The sequence below is a fragment of the Callorhinchus milii genome, unplaced genomic scaffold (genome assembly GCF_018977255.1).
Source record: "Callorhinchus milii isolate IMCB2004 unplaced genomic scaffold, IMCB_Cmil_1.0 Scaffold2, whole genome shotgun sequence".
Lineage (NCBI taxonomy): Eukaryota > Metazoa > Chordata > Chondrichthyes > Chimaeriformes > Callorhinchidae > Callorhinchus > Callorhinchus milii.
The window spans coordinates 22,239,623-22,253,012 of NW_024704743.1; the positions used below are offsets into that span (position 1 = coordinate 22,239,623).

General features: G+C 48.7%; 1 protein-coding gene across 4 annotated transcripts in view; it reads right to left on the reverse strand.

The window, feature by feature from the left end:
* elmo1 (engulfment and cell motility 1 (ced-12 homolog, C. elegans)) overlaps positions 1-13,390 on the reverse strand; it is a 153,291-nt gene that overhangs the window by 11,439 nt on the left and 128,462 nt on the right. For all 4 annotated transcript variants that reach the window (XM_007889707.2, XM_007889706.2, XM_042332595.1 and 1 more), the window contains 3 exons: positions 8,054-8,217; positions 1,598-1,710; positions 470-577 (listed from right to left, as the gene is read on the reverse strand). In XM_007889707.2, the coding sequence (XP_007887898.1) occupies positions 470-577; positions 1,598-1,710; positions 8,054-8,217 (385 nt within the window). The remainder of the gene's footprint in view (positions 1-469; positions 578-1,597; positions 1,711-8,053; positions 8,218-13,390) is intronic.

Genomic DNA, 13,390 nt, shown 5'->3' on the forward strand with positions numbered 1-13,390 from the left:
CACTTTATTTTGTGAATCAAATGTGCCCTTTTCCTCTCTCAGGGCTCATTGTGCCCTTGGTCACAAATCAGATTCTCCCTCCCCTTCCTTTTTCTTCCACCCCATACACTATCGATCCCTGTTCAAAGGACAGATTGCCCCTTCCCCTGCACCCCCCCCACCCACAAAATACACAAGTGGACAATATTGACACTGCAAGGTTGGCAGCCGCATTAATGCTGTGCCTCTCACACTCAGTGGTTTCTCTTGCCACTGAAGAGAGGGCATCACTGGCTGCTGTATGCAGGCAATGCAAAATAGCAGCTCAGGTGCATAGCAGCAGCAGCCAGAGCTCCCTGTCTCAGGGCTGTTAAGAGAATAGCAGACATGGATATCGCACGTGTTGAAAATACGCTCGGTCCAACCTGTAGAAAAAAGGCCAAATAACCAGGGCATAGTATACATGTATGAGCCTTTGTGGACCACTTACGTTTGTCCTGTAAAGATTCATGCGGTACCTCTCCCTGGGGGCTCTCCTCCAAATCTCCGTAATGCAGGACCTTGTGGTTTGGCGAAAGCCGACAATACCAGAATTTGTCTGCAACGTGAAACAGGTTTGGTCTCAACTTCCATTCCAAACAGATCCTCCACCAGTTTTATGTGCGACGTGAGATTTCGAGTATCACCGTTATGGGTTTTGGGATATCCACCCAATGTGAAAGGCGCAATATAAATGTAAATCAGTATTACTTTACTTTACATTTACATTACATTTTTTCTAAAGTACATGCTGCAAAATAAAAACTTTTTAAAAAAGGTACTGAACAAAGCACAGGAAAATGTGACATCAAAAAACTGCAGTGTTTTTTTTAACAAAAAATGAACCAAACAAATTTATGTCAAATGGATGGATTCAAGGTTATCGAGGTCTGAGTTTGATTTAGAAATTCCACATACGAATCTTGTGGAAAAGTGGATGGTGAGTTTGGATGGCCTGCTCTTGTTTTAAAGTGTTACATGAGTTTATCGCACCAAGGAGCTGTATGTGAGCTTCTGCTTTTGATTTTACGTTAGATTGAAAGACAATACTAAACAAAGAGGAGAAAGACGAGGAGGACCTGATTGTTAGTCAATTGGCGGATCACTTTTCCGGGGGTTAATAATAATAATAATTTGGTCATTCAATCCACGCCTGTTTGTGGGACACTGCTGTGCGCAATTGGCTGCCGTGTTTCACCCACAGAATATACAGTCAAGTCACTTTACAGTATATCCTGTGACGCACTTTGAGACGTACCGAAGACATGATTAGGCGTTATATCTAATGCAAGGATTATTATTATTATTCTGTGTATCCCCGGGGAGTGAGGGGAGAAGGTGGGGGGGAGGAAAAGAGACATGTTCACCAAGAGCATTTCACTGATTGAGAACTTGGCTCTGAGTCGACCTCAGATCTGAGGTGAGTCGGACGGAACAAGTCTCCTTGAGGGGGTTCAATTCACGTCCCGAGGCTCACCGTTTACATTGCCTTTTTACTGACAATGCCTTTTCAGTCCCAGAGGCTGTGATCAAAATCCTCTCCCCCTTCCCCACAGCCAATGCCACCCCCACCCTGTACCTTGTCGTCGTCGGCTGCTGATCTTCCTGAAGCAGGTTCCTTCACAAAGTCGGTTCAGCCGCTGTTGCTTGATCAGCTCCATGATTTCGGGCTGAATCTTCTCCCTCAACTCACTGCAGACAGAAAGAGCCGAGTAAGGTGTCAGCACTCGTCTGCATCGCTGCGATGACCGGGCATCATCACTGTACCGGGCAGGTTCCACATGTATGCGGATGACACCCAACTCTACCCGATTGGCTCGCGCCAGCGCCTCCGCACCTCGGGTGCTGGCAGCATCAGCCTCCACGGCTGCACACTCAACCTCACTAAGCCAGTCAGGAACCTGGGTGTCTTGTTAGACCCTGAACTGTCCTTTCTCCTCCACATCCGCGCCATGACCGGCACTGCCTACCACCACCTCCACAACATTGCCAGACTCCGCCACTGCCTCACCCCTCAGGCTGCCGAAACCCTCACCCACACATTCATCACCTCAGGGCTCGATTACGGGAACTCCCTCCTCATCGGCCTTCCCAACTCTTCCCTTCACAAGCTGGAGATCATCCAAAACTCTGCAGCTCGTGTACTCTCGCGCACCAGGTTCCGTGACCCCATCACTCCCACCCTCACCCGACTCCACTGTCTCCCCATTCCCCAGAGGATCGAGTTCAAGATCCTCATCCTCACTTTCAAGGCCATCCATGGCCTTGCCCCCTCCTACCTCTCTGACCTGCTGCCTCCCTACCAACCTGCCCGCTCCCTCCGCTCATCAGGCTCGGGTCTGCTCCATGTCTCCTGCCCGACCTTTGGTGGCTGGGCTTTCAGCCTCTCTGCCACCACACTCTGGTACTCCATCCCACGATCCCCTCGCTCCCTCCCTTGCCTCCTTCAAAGTCGGTCTCAAGACCCTTCTCTTCGACCGTGCCTTTGGTCTCCCTCCCACCTCTCTGCCTTCCTTCACCCATACACCACCCCTCCCTCATGCTCGGGCCCTGACATCTGACTGTTCAGCGCTTTGGGACGTCCTCCCGACGTGAAAGGCGCTCTATAAATGTAATTTTGTTGTTGTTGTTCTAGCCTGACAGACTAGGCGGAGTTGCCCACACCTGACCACAAGCGTTGTACACGCCCACAGCAAAAACTATCCCCGTGTGCCTAGCACTTTATCCCAGCAGTAAGCATTACGTTCCTGAGACTGCATGAAGAGCACTATATAAATGCAAGTTTCTATTGTTATTGACCACTGATCCTCTCACTCGTCTAATTTTTTCATGCCTTGGCACCTCCCTACCTTTCTACAACAACAACTTGGATTTATATAGCGCCCTCACGCCGGACGGAGTCTCAAAACGCTTCACAGTAATGGAACCCGGGGCCGAGTCGGGGTGGGGGAGGGAAGGTGACCAAAGGCGCGGTCGAAAAGAAAGGTCTTCAGCCGAGACCTGAAAGTGGGAAGAGAGGGGGCGAGGCGAAGGGAGTGAGCTAGGGAGTTCTAGAGCCTCGGTGCATAGTGGCTGAAGGCACGGCCGCCGATGGTGGAGCGGAGGACTCGGGGGACAATGAGGAGCCCAGACCCGGTGGAGCTGGAAGGTGGAAGAAAGCGGTGCTGGTGAGGGACTGGATGTGGGGGAGGACGGATAATTGGGGGTCGAACCTGATGTACGGGTTCAGAGAGTTTTAGGGGGAGGTCGGATAGATGGAGGAGGTGAGAACCGTGTGATTTTAGATGTTGACGAGAGCCAAGGAGTATGGTTTCCGTCTTGTCAACGTTCAGCTGAAGGAAATTCACACTCATTCAGCCCCTGAGGTCTGACAGGCAGACTGACAGAACATCAGGGGACTGGGAGGTCGCAAAGTGAGGTGGAAAAATAGAGTTGGGTGTCGTCCGCATACATGTGGATGTGTACCCCATGTCTGCAGATGACATCCCCAAGAGGGAATATATTGATCAGAAAGAGGAGGGGGCCAAGGATAGATCCTTGGGGTACCCCGCAGGTAACCTGATGAGAGCGGGAGGAGAAGCCGTTGATGCAGATGTACTGCTGGCGGTTCGTGAGGTAGGACTCGAACCAGGCGAGTGCGGTCCCACTGAGGTGGATGACGGAGGAAAGGCGGTGGAGGAGGATGGCGTGATCGACTGTGTCGAAAGCGACAGAGAGGTCCAGGAGGACAAGGAGGCAGAGGGAGTCCTGGTCACAGATAGGGAGGATGTCATTTGCGACTTTCATAAGTGCAGTCTCTGTACTGTGGGCCGAGCAGAAACCGGATTGGAGGGATTCGAAGAGTGAGTGGGAGAAGAGGTGTGCGCGGAGTTGATTGGCAACAACGCGTTCTAGGACTTTTGTGAGGAAGGGCAGGTTTGAAATAGAGCGGTAGTGGCTGGGGTTTGAGGGATCTAGGGAAAGTTTTTTGAGGAGGGGGATGATGACAGCAGTTTTGAGGGGGGCAGGGACTGATCCAGAGGAGAGGGACTGGTTGATGACATCAGCCAGTAGTGGGCAGAGGAGGGGGAGCTGGTGACCAGCAAGTTGGTGGGGAGGGGGTCGAGGCAGCAGGTGGTGGGTTTCACTGAAGTGATGGTGGGTGAGAGGGAGGAGGGCGAGATGGGGAGGAAGGAATGTAGGATGGGGTCATGGTAAGAGCTGATGATGGGGAGGGTGAGGGGGACGGAGAGGGGGTGGTGGTGGGTGTCAAGAGGCAGGAGGATGAGGCTGCCTGGAGGATGTTGTGTATTTTGGATGAAAAGAAGTCCATGACCTCCTCGCACTTGGCATTAGATGTGAAGATTGAGGAGGCCTGAGGGGGCATACAGAGGAGGTAGTGGGTGGTGGAAAAGAGGACTTTGGGATTGTTTTTGCCTCCAAGATGATGTTGGAGTAGAAGGCCGTTTTCGCGCGCGTCAAAGAACGGCAGGAGCTGTGGAGATGCTCGAGTCACAGTTGATGGTGAACTGTCAGGCCAGTTTTCTGCCACCTGCGCTCAAGCAGCTGGTTTGGGATTTTAGGGAGCGGAGATGATTGTTATACCAGTGGGATCGGGTGGGTTTGGAGATGGTGCTGGATTTCAGGGGTACGAGGGAGTTGAAGGTGGAGGAGAGGTGATCATGGAGCAGCTAGACGGCTGCTTCAAGATCTCCCTGGGTGGAAGGCAGAGGGATAGGATATTTGAGAATGTGAGGGCCTTTGTGAGGGTCTTAGGGGATAGCCTTTTCCACGGGCGATAGAGAATGGTTGAGGGCTTGGCGGAAGAGAGAAGGATGTGAGAGGAGAAGGAGATGAGGAAGTGATCCGAAATGGCCTTGTCCACTATGCTAAGGTCGGAAATGTCAAGGGCGTGGGTGATAACAAGGTCGAGATCTAACCTGCTTTCTCGACACACCATGTCCAGCCTCCGCTCGGCTGGATCTGGCCTCCTGTCCCTCATCCCCTCCGCTCCAACATCGGTAACCACACTTTCAGCCACTACTCCCCAAAGCTTTGGATCTCCCTCCCCCAATAATAATAATCCTTGCAATTTGATATAGCGCTTTTCACGTCTTCAAGACATCTCAAAGCGCTTCACAGAATATACTGTAAAGTGAATTGACTGTATATTTGTGGGCGAAACGCGGCAGCCAATTGCACACAGCAGTGTCCCACAACCCCTCTGTCCTGCTCCCTCCTTCCCCTCTTTTAGATCACGACTGAAGAATTCGTCCTCGACCGTGCTTAGAGTCATCTCCTCCCTCCCCCTGGCTAGGCATCATGCTCCGCTACTGTGTTCCGAGACACTGGTGCCCCACGTGAAGGGTACTATATGAATGCAAGTTGTTGTTGTATCCCCCAGAGTGAAGACTATATTCTTCCTCCCTGGACATGAACAAGGACTGAATCCCCACATCACCACCAGAGTTTCATCTTTTTAATCTTCCTTTTGCCCAAGTCAGTGCACTTTAAAGGTCACCTCTCACACAGAAGCGGGGAAGAGATTCGTGCCCTGAATTCACCTAAAAACTATTCCCCCCCCCCCAATGTTCGTTCCAAAATAACAGCTTACCTGCCTTAGCTCAGGCTGTGCAAAAAGTGAGGGTTTATGTTTTAATAACAAGGAGGATGTGATTGTACTCAACACCCACTCACATAGGAAGAATTAAAACAAATACTATTTTATAGGAGACAATTGAACACATAGTTAATTTTACCTCTTCCTTGCAGTAACTTGGGCAGTTTTATTTAAAACAGATTTCCTATGGCATTAAAGTCATTTTTGTTAGTTATTGATCGATTTCACATCTAGACTGAGATTGACTGTAACTACATATTGTGTGGAGGGTGGTGGGGGGGTGGGGGTGGGGGTGCAGAGGAGTAAGAGACAAGAATAGTCTTATTGCTTACAATATAAAAATACTTGGATATTAAAAATGTACTTTATCAAAGAAAATTGAAGCACAAGGTGGCACAATGGTGAAAAAAACTACTTTTACATTTGTGACCTACAAATCCTATAGTCATTGTTGTTTGGAAATTGGATTCTGGAATTGCACAACAATATAGACAGTTGCTATATCAAATGCAAGGATTATTTATTATTAATGATAATCCAGCTCAGATTGCTGATATGAAGATCTCTTCTCTCTGCTAACTATAACTGCTAACTCTGCTAACCCAACACGGAATGATTCAGGACTGGCTCAAGCCCAGAACCCTAAACCCATCCCTTGCTAGATACACACAGAGAAAGGCAGCTGTCGCAAGGAGCACAATGCCTGCACCCAGAGACTAGTGCATGAGCCTCTGAGGTTAGAAAGTAAGACAAACTGGGACATAGCGGGAGCTTTACTCTGCATCTGGCTCTATGTACCTGAGCTGGCGGTGCTGAAAGACAAACACTAGGTGGCAAAAAGCGTTTCCAATTCAAAGCCATTGACGTTTTTCACTTTGAAGCTCATCAATTCAATCTACTTTGTTTTTAATAAAAAAAATCCAAAGCTGAAAATTCAAGAAACAAGTGCACTTGCCTGCGGCAGTACTTAGCCACACTAAATATAACAAGCGCTAATCAAACAGAACTTGCACGGTAATTACCTACAATTACTTTCACACTCATTACCCCTTCTGAAAAGGGCCGCATCAATGCAATTCCGTGCTGAACTGTCCCTCTCCCACCTTCATACTGAAACACATCAGTCCCCGGGTGACCTGCATGACACCACTGCTCAGATAAAAGTCCATCACCTCAACAGGAATCCCTGACACTCTCGCTGTGTTAACCCTAAACTAAATACAGCCTGTGCTAATTTGACCACACTTCGAAATCCAGCTCTCTGCTTAAAATGATAGATTTGTTCTCCATTTGATGTTGGGCTAGGTAGCATATGGGTTATTTTGGATCTATGGGACCGGACAGATGGATTGCAATGGTCTTCACTCCTACACATTTCTACGTTAATTTATGGGTCTCTTTAAAAATAATACATTTCCTCTCTCTGCCATAGCACCATAATCATGATATATTCTTCAACGTCCCATGATGAGTCATTGAAAACTAGCGAATGTTATCTCAGGTGGTCCACAGTTTCTTTACTGGACTTTCTTTACCCCCTCCACAATAAAAAAAGCTTGTTGCATTTCCCCCAAGAGGACAAGATCTGGAACTTACTGTACATGCCCACTACTGACTACTGTCAACAACAATTCCTTTCCTTAGTGACGGGTGCTGTACAAATGCAAGTTATAGTTGTTGTTCCACTAAAGAACCAGAAACTAGAGAATTGTGGTAGTGATAATTACACGCTATTCTGCAGTTACCACAACACTAAATAATGATAATTCTTATCATGTCTCATAGCACTTCACAATGCGTAGTGTCTGTATTAATGGACTGCTGTTTCAATCCTTGGATTTACCCCAACATTATACAGGACACTCCACAGAACCATAGAAACGTGTGACACAGTGGGCCATACGGTGTCACTCCATTTCTTGTAGTTACTTACTATGACTGTGGCATTCAGCATCTCTGCCCCCACACTCTGGAACTCTATCCTGCAATCCCTCCACCTCACTCCCTTTATTCCCTACTTCAAGTCCCGCCTAAAGTCCTTCCTCTTCAATCGTGCCTTCAGTCACCCTCCTGCCCCTACATCCCCTGCCCTCCACCCCTCCTGACCACAACTCCCAGCTCAGGTCCAAAAATCCATGACTCAATGCCCTGGGACGTCTTTCCGACCTGAAGGTCGTTATACAAGTGTAATTTGTTGTTGTTGACAATAAAGGACTGATGTGTCAATCCTGGCAATTCCACAAAATGTCGCGAAAGGTTACCAGTAACGTTTTCAATTTAGATGAAACTTCCAAATGGTACTGTATTGCATCACAAGTTTGCAGTGCGGAGAGGCGAGGTGGAAGGCACGAAACTCCGCAGGGAAAGGAGGGGCAGGAATCCTGTAACCGTGCGCGCCAAAGGCAGGTGCAACCTGGAAAGATTCTGAGTGCTTACAGGATGGGACGCGACTGGAAGTCCTCCTGGTTCATTCTCTCGGACTGTCGAATTTTCAGGATCTCGGTGTAACTCAGGTTCTGCAGCTTACTCTTGAACTGATCCAGTGAGTTAGGCTTGGTGTTGAGCGCCCTCATTATCTGCTCCTTCACCACTTGCATTACCTACCAACAGGACAAAGGGGAAAACAATTGGGAGTCAGTTTACATCTTGCCAAGGGTTTTAATGAGCGCCTGCATTCAAAATATTTTGCATTTCTTTAATATCAACCGGTGTTCATATAGCGGCCTTCACATAGGATGACGTCTTGGAGTGCTTTACAGAGATGGGGCCCTCCCCCCGCCAGAGCAAGAGAGAATGGAGAGGGGGAGATGAGTGTGAAGAGACTTATAGCTGAGGTTGAAGACTTGAAGTCGATCAGTTGGGGGACAAGCAATGACTTGGGTGATGGACCTGCGGAGTTTGGTGCAGAGTTTTACCATCAACTGAACCCACGTTGCAAATATCAACACCAATAGTGGGCATAGCAACATAACCCCAACAACAACTGCAACTTATTCAGATTCTTTTATTGGTGGAAGTCGTGCAAACCTTTAAAGATATGGGAGTGGATAGGCAACAGAGAGCTGGAGGGAATACTATCAAAAAGGTAGTGTAATTTTTTTTATATAGAAGCTATTGTGTAAGCAGAAAGGCGGAGGGAAAACGAGAGGGAATACTGTGTCTAAGTGAGCAGCATTCTTTGCCTTGGTAATATTCCAACATAACTGTTTCCCTCCCTCTCTTTCATTGTGAGTCATGAGGCATTCTTTGAAGTTCGTTGTTATTAATTTCACTCTGGACCAGGGTATTAAAGGCCATTCCTTATTTACAATATAAAAAGAGCTGGGAGACTGGGAGCATTGTATAAGGTTGGAGCTCGAGTGTTGGTGGGAGGCAGTGAATGAGACTACAGGACTCGCTGAGCTTCGATGTGAGCGTGGGATTTAAACGCAGCTAATGGCAGGTGATTTGGAGCATGTGGCAATTGCTTGTGTCCTCCGCCCACATCCACCATTGGGTGTCAATTTAAGCAGTTGAAAGAGAGAGTCAGTCTCACCATTCAGGAACCATTTTATTAATAACAATAATTAATCAGAAAGAGAAACTACCTTTCACCACGTTCTGGCTTCTCCCTCCCCATCCCCATGTTGCTGGCTTGTGCTGGGTACCATTCTGGGGGTATCAGTCATCACGTGTGAGCCCAAACAATGAGTGTTGCCAAGCTATTCAACACTGGGGACAGCCCCACCCAGCACCTCTCCACTGTTGGCTCAGTATCTGTATCAAAGAAACCTGGGTCGTTCGAGCCTGCAATCCTGGCTAATATTCCTTCCTCACCCAAATTCACTTCCAAAAGACTGATCAACTGGCTCCTCATCTAGTTGCTCGCAGGATGTTGCTGGATGCAGATTAGTTGCCACATTTGTCTATGCCCAACAATCCCACAAATAAAATTGATCACTCATTTTATGGCTGTTTGTGGGACACTGCTGTGCACTGATTGTCCTCTGGGTTAGTCCCCATAATACACAGTCTCTCCACTTTACAGTAAAATCCTGTGAAGCACTTTTAAGCGTGCTCCCAGCATGAAAGCCGCTACATCAATGCAAGGTTTTTTACACCGTGTAAACTCACTTCATCACTAACTATGTGAAATGCTAACAAGAATTAATTCAGTGTGAATGGCACTGTACAAATGAGTGGTGCTGCTGTTTTATATCTTCCCTCGTCCTCCTCGACCTATCGGCAGCATTCGATACGGTCGACCACACTATCCTCCTCCACCGCTTGTCCTCCCACCTCAACCTTCAAGGCCCTGTCCTCGAGTGGTTTAGGTCGTACCTCTCCCACCGTCTTCATTTTGTTTCCACAAACAGCTTTTCCTCCAGCCCCCACACTGTCTCGTGCGGTGTCCCTCGGGGCTCTGTCCTCGGTCCCCTCCTCTTCACCCTCTATATGCTCCCCCTCGGTGACATCATCCGCAGACATGGGGTTAACTTCCACATGTATGCAGATGACACCCAACTCTACCTTTCCTCCTCTACCCTCAACTCCACGACCACCGATGTCCTGACAGCTGCCTGTCCGTCATCGAGTCCTGGACGAGAGACAACTTTCTTCAGCTCAACGCGCGCAAAACTGAGGCCCTCCTGATTGGCTCACGTCAGCGCCTCCGCACCTCAGGCGCCGACACCATCAGCATTCAAGGCTGCACTCTCCACCTCTCAAAGCCGGTCAGGAACCTCGGGGTTCTGTTCGACCCTGAGCTGTCCTTTCTCCCTCATATCCGCGCCACAACTGGCACCGCCTTCCATCACCTCCGGAACATCGCCAGACTACGGCACTACCTCACCCCTCACGCTGCTGAAACTCTGGTCCATGCCTTTATCATTTCAAGGCTGGACTATGGGAACTCTCTCCTCGCCGGCCTTCCCGCCACCTCCCTCCACAAGCTGCAGGTCATTCAGAACTCTGCAGCTCGTGTACTGTCCCGCACCAGGCTTCGCGACCACATCACTCCCACCCTCGCTCGCCTCCACTGGCTTCCCATCCCCCAGAGGATCGAATTCAAGATCCTCATCCTCACCTACAAGGCCATTCACGGCCTCGCTCCCTCCTACCTCTCCGACCTACTATCCCCCTACCTACCTGCCCGTACCCTCCGTTCCTCTGGCTCCGATCTGCTCCACATCCCCCGCCCCAACCGCCCTACCATCGGTGGCCGGGCCTTCAGCCTCTCAGCCCCGAGGCTCTGGAACTCCATCCCCCAGTGCCTTCGCCGCCTCCTCCCTTTCCTCCTTCAAGGCCGGTCTCAAGACCTTTCTCTTTGACCGTGCCTTCAGCTCCCCTCTCAACTCTCTACCCCTTCCTCGCTCTCTCCCTTCCCTCCCCTCACCCTGACCATTTCCCCCCTCCTCGCTCCCTCCCTCCCCTCCCCTCACCCTGACCATTTCCCCCCTGCTCGGGTCCTGACCCAACTGTCCAGCGCCTTGGGACGTCCTCCCGACGTGAAAGGCGCTCTATACATGGAATCGTGTTGTTGTTGTTGTTCCCAGAGCCAACATTAATAATAACAATCCTTGCATTTCATATAGAACCTTAGTGTTGAGTCATCTTAGAGCACTTCACGAATATATTGTAGAGTGTGTATTTTCAGGGCGCAGCCAAATGCATACAGCAGTATCCCACAAACAGTCGTGGATTGATTGACCACATTTTTTTTGAAGGATTATTACCCCTGGAAAGCGATCCCCCAATCGACTAACATTCCAGAGAAAGATTGTCCAAAGTTGCTAATTAAAGACACATGTGTGAAGAAAATAGGTGGAGACGGAGAAATGGGAATTAGGTGGTCTCCTCTTGTGGTGGTCTACGTCATCTGACTCCTGAGCCAAGGGGTACAGCAGAGCACTGCTGATGACAGCACAGCTCATTGGCAGGACTTGGAAGACCAGACCAGTCACTGGGGGCAGGGAAGCATCCCACTCAGCTCCTATTAACCCTGTAAGTCAAAGCTCTAAAGGTGATCAGAGGTACAGTTAACCTGCAAAGAAAGTTGAAGGGTTTTGAAAGCAGAGAGGAAAGCTGGGAATCAGAGGAGTTGGGCAGTTTCAGAGAGCACGGTCAAAAGGGTCGAAAGCTCATCCGCTAATGGAGAAGAGGACATGGTGAAGTTGGCATCTTGTTTACAAAATGAGATTAATTCAAAATAAAGTGCTTGTTGTTATGCAGGCAAACGACAGCGATGACGATTAATCACAAACCCAAAGAACAAACTGAAGTAAAATCACTTTGAAGCATTTCATTCATTATAGCGGCTGCAAATTAATCCCCGAAAACAGCAATATCTATCTAGTCTTCCCTCCGTTGGAACTGCATCTCTTACCTTCCAGCACAGCACAGTGCAAGATGCATTCATGGTAAGAGTGCAGTGATTTTTTTTTGTCAGCCGAGTGTCTCGCACATGTGAAAACGCATCATCATGATTAAGAGTATCCAAACCAAGCTGAGAATTTCATGCATCCCACCTACACGTGAAAATCTCAGAGATAGATCGTTGGAATGGATGCGTGCACTCCCTCCCTGGAGGGACACATCCTGCTTACCTAATTCCGGAAAGTATGAAGCTCAGGTTGGCAAGAGCCAAGGATAGGGGACCCCACAGAGTGCGTTGGGGTACTGAGTGCAATGAAATACAGTCTCTGCGGGCAGAAAGCAAGAGCACCGGCCCTTTAATTTGTAATAAGCTTTACGTCCCGAGTGGATGAGAAATCTGCTTTCAGCATCTGGCTCGAAGCTTCCCCATTGTTTCCAGTACTGGGTCAGCGGGGTTTTGATCTCTGAAACAGCTGGGACCCCATCTGTGTATAAAGCGCCAGATACAGATGACAAGGAAGGTGTGGTGTACAGAGGCAGGGGGTTTGTTGGGGGAGAAACGTGGATGCAGAGTTCAAAATCAAACTGAAAGTGCGAATGGCATTTAAAAGCAAGGGACGTTGTATTTTAATGCTGGGTAAGCACAAGGATAAAAGCTATCCTTGTACTGACGCCCACAGAAACTATGCTGTATGGAAACACTGTAAATCAAATGTGAAAGCTTTGGGTTTTATTCCTATGCCGAACAGAACTGTTCCACTTTACGACAATACTCCTCCTACAAATGGCATCCATGTAAAACAGCGAGGACAGACCAACATAATCTAAGTTGACTATATTCTATATTGTAAAAAAATGAAGTTTTAGTATTTTTCTACTGACTTAAGCACACTCTCTTGTTTCTCCTCTTCTCCCCAACCCAGATACAGACCAATTATCAGGTGAGCAAGGAGGAAGGGATCAGGAGGATGTAATCCACTCGTAGGGGGTAGGGAGGGTGGGGTGTGTCAACAACAACATAAACCATGTGAATGAAGGCAGTGCTGTCCCTGATGCAATTGGGGAGAGAGATTAATTGCTGAAATAACAAGGGCAAACACACAGCAGTTTGCCAAACTCCCGAGCAAGGACTCAGCTCCATGTTTCAGGTAAAACTAGTCCCCAGAAGCCGTTCTTTGGTTTGACTGACATCGACAGCAAAACTATTTTAATGCTGAAGGAAAAATATCAAGAGGATTTGGGGGAGGAGGAGGGGAACGGGGGAGGAGAGGGAGAGAACAGGGCAGATTGCTCTGGAGTCCTGTAGTAGTTAGAGCACTCGCCTCACAAGCGAGAGGACGCAGGTTCGATTCCCGGGCAGGGCAAAACCTTAAACAAGTTTCCTTACTCCACACGCCTCTGTTTACCTAGCACTAAATA